This window comes from Acinonyx jubatus, chromosome F2 (assembly GCF_027475565.1).
Source record: "Acinonyx jubatus isolate Ajub_Pintada_27869175 chromosome F2, VMU_Ajub_asm_v1.0, whole genome shotgun sequence".
NCBI lineage: Eukaryota > Metazoa > Chordata > Mammalia > Carnivora > Felidae > Acinonyx > Acinonyx jubatus.
The window spans coordinates 3,675,248-3,687,587 of record NC_069394.1 but is presented as its reverse complement, the minus strand read 5'-3'; the positions used below and the strand labels follow the sequence as shown (position 1 = coordinate 3,687,587).

Genomic DNA, 12,340 nt, shown 5'->3' with positions numbered 1-12,340 from the left:
TCCCAGTTCAATGCCCTCCTCTGACCAGACTGCCCCCCAACCTGTTCCCCTTCACTCTCAGTGTTTACTCCATCAAAGTCAAGGTGAAGAGTAAAACTGATGCGTATCTGATTCCTCTAGAAGAGAGCTCGCAGAAAGACACTACCAATCAAGGAAATCCTCTGTGGAGTCCTGGCAGGGGAGGGGTGCCAGGCAAGATGGTCATACTCGTGTGTTGAGTTCACAGTTCTATTACAATGCAAGTCTACAAATGTACAACTGTCCCCTAGAGCAACCCTAAATGGATAGGGTAATCAAAGTGGGCTGGACACACCTGCCTCCCCACCAGCCTGCACCGTCTGGGCACCGCTCTGTCCTGCACATCGAATCAGAGGCCTCGCCCACAGGAGAACTCATTCGGTACTTTCCTGCCTCGCATGTAGCAAGTCTCTGAAAACAGCTCTCCCTCTCCCGGGGACCCTGGGCACCATGGGCACTTGTGACCACCCGGCACCCAGCCCTCTCAAAATAAGACTGGTGAACCAAATGAAACTGAAGAATGTTTAACAAGCGAAGGATGTTGTCAGTGAAAAAGAAAAGCTTTAGAATCCTCTGACCCCACCTCCTCCTTATCTGAAATTTGAGTTATCAGCCCCAGATGAAAGCCACATGTTTTGTTATCGGACCCAGCAGCCACAAGAAAGCCATGCTTTTCTGACCCGGGCCAGCAGCAACCTTCTTCAAAGAATTTAAAGGAAAAACAGAATCTGAAACCACATCAGACAGCAGCGTGTCTTCTAGGGATGAAAATGTCAACGCACGGTGCACCACCAATTCCCTGCCCAGAGAGAACCCAGGCGACAGCCGCTCTGGGGCTGGAGAGAAGCAAGGGGACCCCCAAAGCACTGGCAGAGAACACATTCTGATTTGCCAAATAAAGATAGGTGAAAGAGGACAAGCCCCTGCATCTTGATATTCTAATGCATTTTAACAGCCTAATTAACATTAACGTGGTGACAGGTCCACAGAACAAAGGGGGTGAGAAGGTAAGTCTTCTCAACTACGAAACTTGAAAATACTGCTTTGAAGAGCCCAGCGCTTGACAAACTGTTATAAACTTCCTATTTTTCCAGCCTGATGTTTAAGTTAATTTTTCTGCTGGAAACTAAGTTTCTGCAAAAGACTGTTAGACTCATTCTTTTCTCCTTTTGTTAAACACAAAAAAATCGAATGGTCTTAGTTTGAGATCAAGTGCCCGCAGGCCAGAATTATTTACGTCTCAGTTAAGCTCACATTTGTTCGAGGTTATAACAAGAGTGTCCATTGCTGGAGAGTCTGGGGCAAGATCAATATCCTCACACACAGCTGGTGATGTTGAAGCAGGAGAGCTTCTCTGGAAAGCCATTTTACAGCAACCAACAAGTGACTTTAAAACGTTCACACCTTTTAACTAAGTAATGACACTTCTGCGAATCTAACCTAAGAATACGATCTGGAATTCAGACAGCATCTTTCCACAGAGAAAAACAATGTTTATCACAGCAGTGTTTATGAAGTTAGTAGTAAAAGGGTCAGTACCAGAATGCCCTATGTTTAAGAAAAATATTTAGAATATTCTGGTCACATCATATGGTCGTACATCATACAGCATTCAGATTACACTGACAGTGACGTTGACTGAAATGGGGAAAGGCTCCGTACTAACGCTGAGTGAAGAAGGCAGGACACAAAGATGTGCGTGCAACTTGTTACAACACAAAGAGTCAGAAAGGCAGGAGCTGTGTAGGCATCTAGCAGCTGTGTGGTCCTGGTCGAGGCATCTGACTTGCCTCATCTTCAGGTTCTACAGGTGTCAAGGTAAAAAGGAAAAAAACCCACAGAGGGCATTATTCTAATAAAAGGCTTAGGATAACATCTGTTATATAGGAGTCACTCAATAAATGGTGGCTGTGATCACAGTTGTGCAAAGAGAAGAGAATTAAAGACAGAGATTGAGTCCGGGCCATAGAACACAGTTGATTTTTTTTTTCCTCCCACATTTTTGTATTTGTAACATCTTCTGTAGTGAACACGTTATGCTATTATAATGAAAATACATCTCTATAAATGTAAAATCGTCCAGTAGAAAAATCCTAAACGGACAGAGCACTAAAATTATCCTAAGTATCGTTGCTTTTGATTCATCTTTAATTTAGCTGGGATCCCAGCCGTTTTTAATCTAGATATAATGGTTAACTCCATGGTGAACATGAGCATATTCCTGTTCTGTTTAAAAGCCTACATCAGTGGCCTACAGGACAACATCGAAGCTCACTGCATGACACCCAAGGTCCTTCACATCTGGCCCAACCCGCCTTTCCAAAAGTCAACATGAAAATCAAAATGCATCACGTCACCGGAGCTAATGTGCATTCTTAGTTCTGCTGGGAGCTGCCCAGGGATGGGGCTGCCGTGACTGGTGGGCGGGGCTGGGACCACACATGGCTCACGGTGGTGACCAGCGTCCAGGGAAGCCCTACCTGGTTCTTAGCCAGAGGGTGGGTCCACATGACAGCCCTGAGCCTGGAGCTGACACTTTGCCACCTTAACAGACACCTGACACTGACCAAATGTGACTCGGTGCCAGGCACAGAGCATAGCACGGGCTCCTACCTTCTTTTTCACTTCTCACAATAAATCCCTGCAGCAGGCACACCTTTGTTCCTGCTTCACAGACAGGAAACCCATACCTGGGGACATTCAGTAACTCGCCCAAGGTGGACAGGCAGGGAGCAGGACTCGGCGGGACTCGAAATGCTGAGCTCTCAAACTCCTCATCAGATAGCTCTGGTGTACGTGATGTGATCGCCCACTCACCGCCAGAACGCAGGTAACGGAGACAGACACACAGAGCCAGCGTGGTCCCCCCCATGCCCGGGTAAGCCTCGAGGCCAGCGCACGCCTCCTTGAAGAGGAGGGCTCCCCCTGTGCCCCAAGGTTTGTTGACGCCCTCTGGGACCGATAGGGACCTCATGATTAAGGCTCCTGAAGGAGCCCACGTGCCTGCTCCGGAGAGGGGGCCACCTCAGTCAGGTTTACACCTTAGGTTCCCTCTGCTTCACTGCAGAAAGGATGCTGTTAAAAGTGGGGGGTCAGGGCGTTAAAACTGTAGCCCACACTGGAAATCCACACTTCCACTTCTCTCTGCAGCATCCTGATAAAATGTCTCTAAGTATAAAACCATCCTTTCTCTTCTGTGTAGGTCTTCACGTTGTGCCATGAGAAGTCCTGGGAACCGTCTCGACCGAAAGCACCGGGAAGGCGCGGCCAGCTCACCAGCCGAGCACCTGCCTCCTGAAGGAGACGCGCTGAATGGAAGCAGAGCTTCTTGTGTCACCAGGTGCCCACTCTGCTGTTTCAAAGCGACCGGCTCTCCTCTGCCCTGCCCGTCCACTCAGAGGGCACAGGGACACGTAGTCTCCTGCGAGGCCTGCCGGAGAACAGCCCCACGCACACCCCTGTGGAAGTGGACAAGAGCCGACGCTTTGGTCGATAATGCCCTGATTTGGCGCTCTCTGTGCGGGGAGCCGCGGCCTGCCTCTGTCAACAAACCTTCCGTTTCTGATTCATTGTTCAAAACTAAACATCTCTTCTCCAAAGTGCTGCCGAAACTGTCTCCCGGGCCTGCACTCTGGACGGGCTGGGTTCTCTACAAGGGCAAGCAGGCAGGAGGACACAGAAGTGAGGAGTGCAGGCTTGCACACGTATCTCCCCAAGTGTCCATACCACAGCTGCGACCCTGCCAGGCACAGGGTTGCCTGATCTTGCCCCCTCTTTGAGACTTGAATGGGGCCCAACTACCAACGACCCTACGCGCTGCTGTCCCCACCCCCGCCAGGTGTTGGAGAGGGGGCGTGGCACCAGAGTGCTGTCATCAAGACAAGCCACGGGGGGCGGGGGGGGGGGGGGCTCAGGGTTTGGAGGGTTTGGAGGAAGGAGCCTCCTCTCCCCAGCCTTCCCCTCCCCGAAGGGCCCTCTCCAGTCCCAAAGCCAATGCAGCTTTCTGGCCTGGTCTCCCCTGATGCCCTCAGCAGCTCTGACTAGGTTTCCCGCTCACTCATGTTCTGAAGAGCCTCTTCCCCAGGCTCCGAGGGACCCGCCCTTGCTGCCTCGCACTGCCCCCCACCCCCTTGTGCACTCCCAGCTCCATCACAGATGTTCAAGTGCCCCTGGGGCACTGTGGGCCCTGCCACCACCTCCACAATTTCATCCAGCCCCAGGGCAGCAGACGCGCCCCGGCTCTCTGCACCTCTGCTGGACCCTAAGTGGCGCTCAGAGGGAACCTGCCCAACAAGGACCCTGAGTTCTCCCCACGATCCGATGCCGCCCAGCTTTCCTGACTTCAGTAAGGACATCACACCCCACAACTCTGGTGCTCGGGCCGCCAGCTGATGGGACACCCTTACTCTCTCCTGAACAGGTCCTGAGTCCAAGTGCCTGTCACCGGGAGCCCCTCCCCACCCCACCCCTGCCCCCACAGCCCGTGTCCAACCAACACAGTGACCCGTCTGCAGCACAGGGAGCTACCCTTCCCTGGGCCACTACAAAGGCCCCCGTGCCCCTGCCCCACAAAATCTTGGGGTCGCCAACAAAAGCTCCGAGAACGCTCACTCACGAGGCCTCGGGACTCCTCCAAAGCGCCACGCTGGACTCACCCTGCTCCTTTGCACGGGCTGTCCTTTCTGCTTGGACAACTACCGCGCACCCCTGGGTGTGTGCATGGCCATCTTGCTCTCACTGTTGAGACTTCAGAACAAACGCCCCCTGCTCAGAGATGCCCCCCCGTCGCGTATCACATTCTTTCCCAGAACCATCACCCTAAGAAATTGTTTTATTCATTCTGCCTTCTCCCCACCAGGACAGAAGCCCTCTGAAGGCAAGATTCTGTTTGTGGTGCTCATGGCCACACCCCCAGGGCCTCTGCACCTGCCTGACAGTAGGGATTCGGCACCTGTGAGCAGCGGGAGAATGAGAAAATCACCTAAGGGGCAGCCATCCTCAAAAACATTTCTGGTAAGGTCCACCAGCTGAGAGAGAAAGGAGGACACGCTCGGGAACGGGCAGCTGTGGCAAAGGGCGGCAGGGAGCGTGGCCTCCAGGGAGACGCACAGGGAGCGCCGAGCACCGTCTGAGAGGACAGACAAGAGACCGTAAGTGCTGCACGTCCTGAAGAAGAAACGGCTGTGTGGGAGGCGGACGACGAGAGGCAGGAAGTACACAAGTGTAAATCTCCTCATTTTTCACAACGAGAAATCAACCACCAATTTGGAGAGCGGAAACGCACAGTTTAGCAACACAAGGTTAAGCACACGATTCCCTCCATCTTAAAGCTCCTAGGCCACCGTTTCTCTTGTCATGCCTGAAGATACCCCAAGTGCAGCAATTCCTTCGGTGCTCATTCCATTTCATCCCCCTGTTCCAGTGAAGTCAACTAACAACAGTTAATAATTCTACTGCGAACAGTGACACTACTTCAGGGGACAACCATCTGTCCTTCTGGCCAGTCTTCCCCCCGCGCAGGAACGCAGAGGCCGTGTCTGTCTGGGGCTCACTTTCACAGCAGCAGCTGTCCCGGGAGCAGGAGGGGGGACGTGCTCTTCTCCATACCTTTCTGTTGTGCTTCCGTTTTCAAAACTGAAATTCTTTGCAGGAAAGCAAGTTGCAGGAAAAGCCAACGCAGAGGCTCTTCCCGCACCAGGCTCGTGCGGTGCCTCCGCAGTGTCTCCTCAGGGTCCTTGCTCTGCTGCTGTCCCGGCAGAGCCTTCTCTTCTCCCCTCTGTGCCCAGACAACCCTCCTCCGCAGGGCGCCCTCCCAGGGCCCCCGCCCCCAGCGCCTTCCTCCACATCCCCCTGGAGAGCTGCCACTCCACACCCTCCCAACTTCCTCGCTGCACAAGTCAGAAGGGCACTGGTCCGGAGCCTTCCGTAGCGGGGACGTCTTCAGATTTGAGAAAGGCGATGAGGTAGGCGCGCCATCCCACGCACCATCACACGCCACACCTGTCACATTAGGCGTCTGCTGTAACAGAGAAGGAGTCCCACTAAGTGAAACAAAGACTTTAGACAGCATCGCACAAAATCGGGTCTGGTTTCAACGCCCAATAGGTTGGACCCATCTTCACAAAAAGGAAAGCGTTCTTCGGGGAGCTTTTTGGATTTGGGACTAGGAGGCGAAGGGCCACACATCTGCACAAATCTTCCCCGCGCCAATACTCCGAGCTGCGCAGAGTGCCCAACGAGCAGATGTTCCGTTCCTGATGGATGAGTGGGTGAGAGGCCTTTGGAGCCTATGCCTACAAACCCAAGAGCAGGCAGATGTTTAATTACACACAGCCACACACACCAGGGATTCTACTGTTTCTGCTAGCTATTAGAGCTTACATCGGTTGACCTAGAGCTGAAGCCTAGCGAGTACTTCCATACGAATCCAGGTTCCACCTGAAACACGGATCACACCGATCCCCTCGCTCCAAGCACACCCCCCCTTCATCCATCAGACCTCCGGCTGCCGCTGCGGCTGCTCAGAGCCAAGGCTGAGAAACTCAGCTCCTCCTGTGCCCTGTTGCTCACAGCAAGCCCTAATCTGAGGGCAAGTTTTGTGTTTTCACCTGACATTAAACAGCTGATACTTTAAAAAAAAAAAAAAAAAAAAAAACTCTCATCGTGTTGATCTCCTCCGGCTGTGTTACCAGGCACCAGGTGATTCATTCCCAGTTGCCTGGGAGGCCTGGGGGATTGGAGCTAATCCAGGTAATTTTGTATTTATCGGACACTCAGGCCAGCTCAGGCCAAGTTCTGCACTGCACCCTTTACACGCTTTGTCGCTAATCCTGGAAACTGTCGCCCCTGCAGAGAGGCGGCCAAGGGGAGGGGTGGTGAGCGCCCACAGAGAGAGAGAGAGAGAGAGCAGCAGAGGACTTGGTGGCAAGGACATGGTTGCTGCTTCGCCAGAGAAAGGGACCCGGTTGCCACACCCCGCCCCTCCCTCACGGGGCCATGCTCAGCTAGTACCAGCACAGGTAGAGCTCAGTATGCTCACGTGGGATAAACCACCTCCTCGTGCACAGAGGGAGGGACCTCCCCAAGCTGGCGAGACCACACCCCAGACACATGGACAGTCACCTTCTCACACAGATTTAGCCCTCACTTCCTGCAATGTCCCTCTGCAGGATCGCTGAGGTCAAGACCAGACTGATTTCGCCTCATTTCCTAAAGCCTCCGTGGTGGACTAGGTGAGGACAAAACTGACAACATCTCAGACAAGTGGGAATTAAAACCAACTCCAGAGACAAGCAGTCTGGTCAACATGAGATGAACCAGGAGTGAGGCACGTGACGGCGGCTCTGAGGGAGGGCTCCCAAGCCCCCAGGAGTGCCCTGAGCCCAGGTCAACATATGTGTTTCTTTAGATTCACACAGCGATCACGGTGGGATTGGCCATCCGCTGAAGCGAGGACCGGCCACCCAGCGTCCCACCCAGCGCTGCCCCAGGTGAGGCGCCTGGCCCGCCCGCCCAGCCCGGAATTCTAACAGCCACAACTCCCGGCCCATCCTGGCTCATCCTGGCCCATCCTGGCTCCCTGCACTGACACCCAAGGCCGAGAGGGGCCCAGCGGGCCGATGGGAGGAGCAGGTGCACGCGGAGCTCCACTCTGGAGCACATGTCTGCTCCGGAGAAGCTGGACTGGCATGACTCTCCAGAACATACAGAAACTCAAGTGCTGACGGGATCGAGTCTGAAAAGCTCAGACACAGCCCAGAGACAGGGAATAAACCATGAATACACAGAAACAAGTCCCCAGCAATGATAAGAGCAGCTAAGAGAGGTCGTCCCGTCTCAAGGAAAGCAGAGGCGCAGTGAGGAGAAACCCTCGGCCGGGCTCAGGGCGCCGAGCACGCAGCGCTCACTACAGGCGCTCTGTCCGACCACTTGCCGTAGCTGCCTGGGAGGTCCAGCCGCCAGTGTCCCTCGCGTGCGGTGACGGCGTCGATGGCTGTGGACTCTCAGCGACACCAAAGCCCAGTGCTGTGGAAGAAGCATGGGCAGAGAGAGGGGCAGGCAAGGCCGAGCCCACAGAGGGGCTCTCCAAGCTCATGCTCTGCACAGAGGTGGAGACTTTCAGAGCCCCAGATGGGCCCCCCACATTGACAGGAGTTCGCCCAAAGGAAGGATCCCTTAGTACCAATTTGCATATGGGTAGCCACCCTGCTGCCTCTATTTTGGGCACCAAAGTATCACTACCAATGGTGTTTCCTGCAGAAAGCAGCAGGTAGTCTTTGGAAGATGATGGAAAATCTCATTATAAAGTCACGGACAGAGTTAATATTTGGAGAGATAATTAACTCCCATGATCTAGATAAGAGCAGAGATGAAAAACGCTAGAAAGTCAGCAGTGAAGCAGGGGCACCAGGGGCCTCTCAAGTCGGCTTCAAAGGGTTCTGATCTGCTGTCCCGCCCGCTGCGGCTAAGTTGCAAAAAATAACAGAATTAAAAACTGTTCTCAGCCCAGGACTGCTCTCCCCAGAGTCTCTCCTTAACACTCAGCGGCCCCCCACAGCCTTGGGACAGAAGCCGACCCCCCAGCACGGCCTTCAAGGGCTTCCACAGCCTGGCCCATCCTGCCCCTGCACGCGGCCCTCCACGCGGCTCCCTGCCCTCCGCTCTCCAGCCGCCGGCTCCCTCGGCCAGTCTCCAGGCCTCACCAAATGCATTCTTTACCAGAATCATCGAAGCCAAAGCCACCCTTCAAGGAGTGCCTCGTCTGTATCAGGCCCCCCTGCTACTGTCACCACATTACCTCATCCACCCTTTGACACTTTATACACCGCACACATCCTTATCCTTCTTTCACAGGTGTGGAAAGTGCTATCAGAGGGACTGAGTAACCTCTCCAATATCACACAGCTACTGACTCCAGGAATTGGCCAGGACGGTCTGACCCCCAAGCATGTCCCTTTGCCCAAATCCTGTCCTCCCTCTGACCAAGGGGGTGAAGAAGAATGTGCTCAAATGTCAGTCACCTCTGGGTGCTGGAAATGATGGTGTACACTTTCCACAGTTTTGCTCTCCTTTTTGTAACGAGCATACAGGTTAAGAAAATGGGACTTAGAGTCAGAAAAATCGACACTGCTGGCCCTGCCTCTTAGTTACAAGAACTTGGGCAAAGTTCACCCTACATCTCATGGTCCTGGTCTGTCAATGGGAGGAACCATCCACCTCCACATTACTCTGAAATCAAATTAAGAAGTAAGCATGTCGCCCAGCACGCTGTCTGGTGTCAACATGGTTGGAGAGTTATTACCACTTCTACAATAGGCAAAATAGCTTTTTAAAATGTCCTCTGTTCATCTTTCTCTTTCATCAGCACAAATGTAAACCACCCCAGAGCCCTTCGAGTCTTAGCTACCTGAGAACCTCCAGGGTCTGGGAGGAGGACATTCTGCCCTGTTTCCAAGGCAGCACCCATCAAGCCCTCCTGGCAGGCACTCTGTGTCTCTCAGAGTCCCAAGGCAGATTATGGCAGGAGGTGACCCCGGGTCCCGGTCAGGTGGAAACATAGCCCACTGTCCGCACCCAACCTTGGGAGGGTGAAGAACCCCCAGTGCATGATTGTTACCTGAAGAACCAGCCCTTACAGACCAACAACCCCTTAGTGAGCACAGGTGGACGCTGAGCCCGTAGAGCCAAGGTGCCTGCCTGACATTGCCTGGACGTGACCCCAGGGCTGGAATGAGAATCCCCCTGTGACCACAGATCTACTTTCCCTCCCTTGGTCCTCCTCATTCTTGCTTCCCTTCCAACACTGGCCCTGGACTCCACATCACACAGTCAAGTCAAGGGCGGCTGCCCCACACAGACTCCACACTGACCCTCTCAGCAGCATGGCCTCCATGGGGACAGCAGCACCAGGTACGTCCCCACTCTCACTGCTGGGCACACCTTCCCAGACACCTTGGGGCCAGCTAATCTGCAGGTGACCTGTGCCCTGGCCCGCTTGCTGCCCCACCACTCTGAACTTGGAACCTGACTGCCCGAGGCAGCAATAGGCAGTGTCTGCTGAGGGGCACCTGCGTGCAGGGAGCTGGGACCCCGTCCTGTCATGCCTCTGCCCAGGGGAAGGGGGTGGTTATCTTCCTCTTTGCCCAGGAGACTCCAGGCTCAGTTTCCATCAGCATCAGTGGTGGTGCAGCCCCAGGCAGGCCAGGCTGGCTCCAGAGGCTGCCTGCTTCCACTCCAGCCCCAGAACCCAAGTCCCCTTCAACGCTCCCACCATCCCACCCTACCCGGAGCACAGGCAGCCAAGAAAGGGCTGGATGCCCTATGTGCAGCCCCCCAGCTAGCAGGACACAGGGACACCTGGAGACGGGCTGCTCGCCCTCAGATACGCATCCACAGTGCCCACACACCTGCTGACCTGACACCAGCAACGCTGGAAGGAGAAGGACCTCAAATGCATCCGTCTGTTTTAGCGCTGAGCATGGCACCAGCAGACCTAACAGCAACACAGCAAAATGGACAGAGCTGCTCCCTGAGTTTGAATCCCAGTTCCAACACACTGCAGCATGTGATTTCGGGCAACTTACTTCATTTTCAGAGCTGTTTCCTCACCTACATAGCAGGGTTAATGGCATGTACCTAGTCAGCTCTTTATCGAGATGGTATTTTATGAAGAGACTGATGCAGTGCCTGGTGCTCTTCTAAGCTGGTACTAGGTACTCAGAGCTTTCGTGGTTGATGACCACCATACATGTTTTGTCCCAACAGTGAATATGTAAACCACGTCCGTTGGAACTGGAGTTCCAAAGCTCGATCCATGGGTCATGCCACAAAAGGGGTCTCTTCCCTCAAATGCCAAACCACAGTGGACTGAGAGGTCATAGCCACCAGTGTCATGCCACACAAGTACGAAGCCACCCCAAGATGTGAACAGGGACACAATTTACCCAGAGGCTACCTGGCTGGACCCCTGAGCACGTCTTCAGCACCATGGCCAGCAGCTTCTGCCAGCCAAGGCAGGAGAGTGAAGGAGCAGCTCACCATGACACTTTCCCAGCAGGCACCTGACAGATGGTCAGTCAACAGCCAGGCCCTTCCCTGGGCTGGGAGAGAGCAACAAGTCAGGCATTGGGAGGGCAAGGCCCTTCCAATAGCTCCACGGGACACAGGCTGGAGATCTGAGGACTGGTTCTAATCCTGAAAGACTTGCGTTCATTAAAAGCTGCATTCTTATCAAGAAACAGTTTCCAAAGAGAGAGAAGAGAGACGAGAGGGAAGCAGAGAGGCAGAAGGAAGGGAGCCCAGCACTCCCTCAAAGCCTCCAACAGACCTAAAGAAACCTTACCGACCCCTGTGTGCCATGGAAAAATCAACACAAATACATCCTGACACTCATCAAGAGGAATCCTTACTGAAAGGTCTGATATGCACACAAAGACCGCCAACCACAAGACAGTGCCTTTCAAGCAAGGGCAGCAAACGTAAGTAGGCATCTCCTGCAGCACACGTCTGAGCCTGGAAGCTGAGAGCTGGAGAAGAAGGCTGCAGGAGGAGAGGGGGCTGCCACCTGACACTTGGCAGGTACCTTGCTTGCTGGGAAGCTTACATTCAGCCAAGACTTGGAGGTGGTGAGAGGAGCCGTGGAGATCCCAGGGGAAGAGCATCTCAGGAAGAGTGAAGGGCCTCCGGTAAAGCAGGGAGGCAAAAGGGTAGGCATCATGGTCCTGTATGGGCTACAGCGGGCCAGGGGCAGGGCAGGGCAGGGCTGTGGAGAGCAAAGACAAAGGGAGTCAGATGGGAGTGGAAGAGGTTCACGCACACAACCTTTGGACCACTGTTAGGACTCTGGATTTTTCTGTGATGCAGGGAAGCCACCACAGAGAAGCGATGGATCTCACTTAGGTGGCAAGGGGATCGCTCCGGCTGCTGCACTGCATGAAGCACAAGAGATCACAGGGAGGAAAGCGGCGAACACAGACGCCGGTCTGGAAACCAATGCCATCACCCCAGGGAGAGCCAACGGTGATGCGGGCCAGTGGGATGGGTGACGAGCAATCCAATTCTGGACACATCTTAGGGTAGGGACAACAAAATTTGCTCACGAATGAGGTTTTTGAGAAAAAGTAAGGAATGATTCCAAAAACAAGAGCAGAAGGAGAGTGCTGCCATCCGCTAGGAGTGCACGGAGCAGGCTTGGAGGGAAAGGTCTGCTGGGTAAAGCACAGGGCGTCCAGGCTGCACAGCAGATACCCAGCCGAGGGCCCCGGAAGGCCAGCCAACACAAGCGTGTGGAGCGTGGGGAGGTCACCACGCGAGTGAGTGTGGA

The 12,340-nt window shown here is 54.1% G+C and overlaps 1 protein-coding gene across 8 annotated transcripts in view; it reads right to left on the bottom strand.

Moving 5' to 3' along the window:
* Window positions 1-12,340, bottom strand: part of TRAPPC9 (trafficking protein particle complex subunit 9) — a 566,520-nt gene that overhangs the window by 260,027 nt on the left and 294,153 nt on the right. The window contains exon 18 of one of the 8 annotated variants that reach the window (XM_053208256.1): window positions 7,790-11,779. The exons of the other annotated variants lie outside the window; for them this stretch is intronic. Coding sequence (XP_053064231.1) covers window positions 11,477-11,779 — 303 coding nt within the window. The 3' untranslated portion in view covers window positions 7,790-11,476. Of the gene's footprint in view, window positions 1-7,789; window positions 11,780-12,340 lie in introns of those variants that run through there. 8 annotated transcript variants of the gene reach the window in all.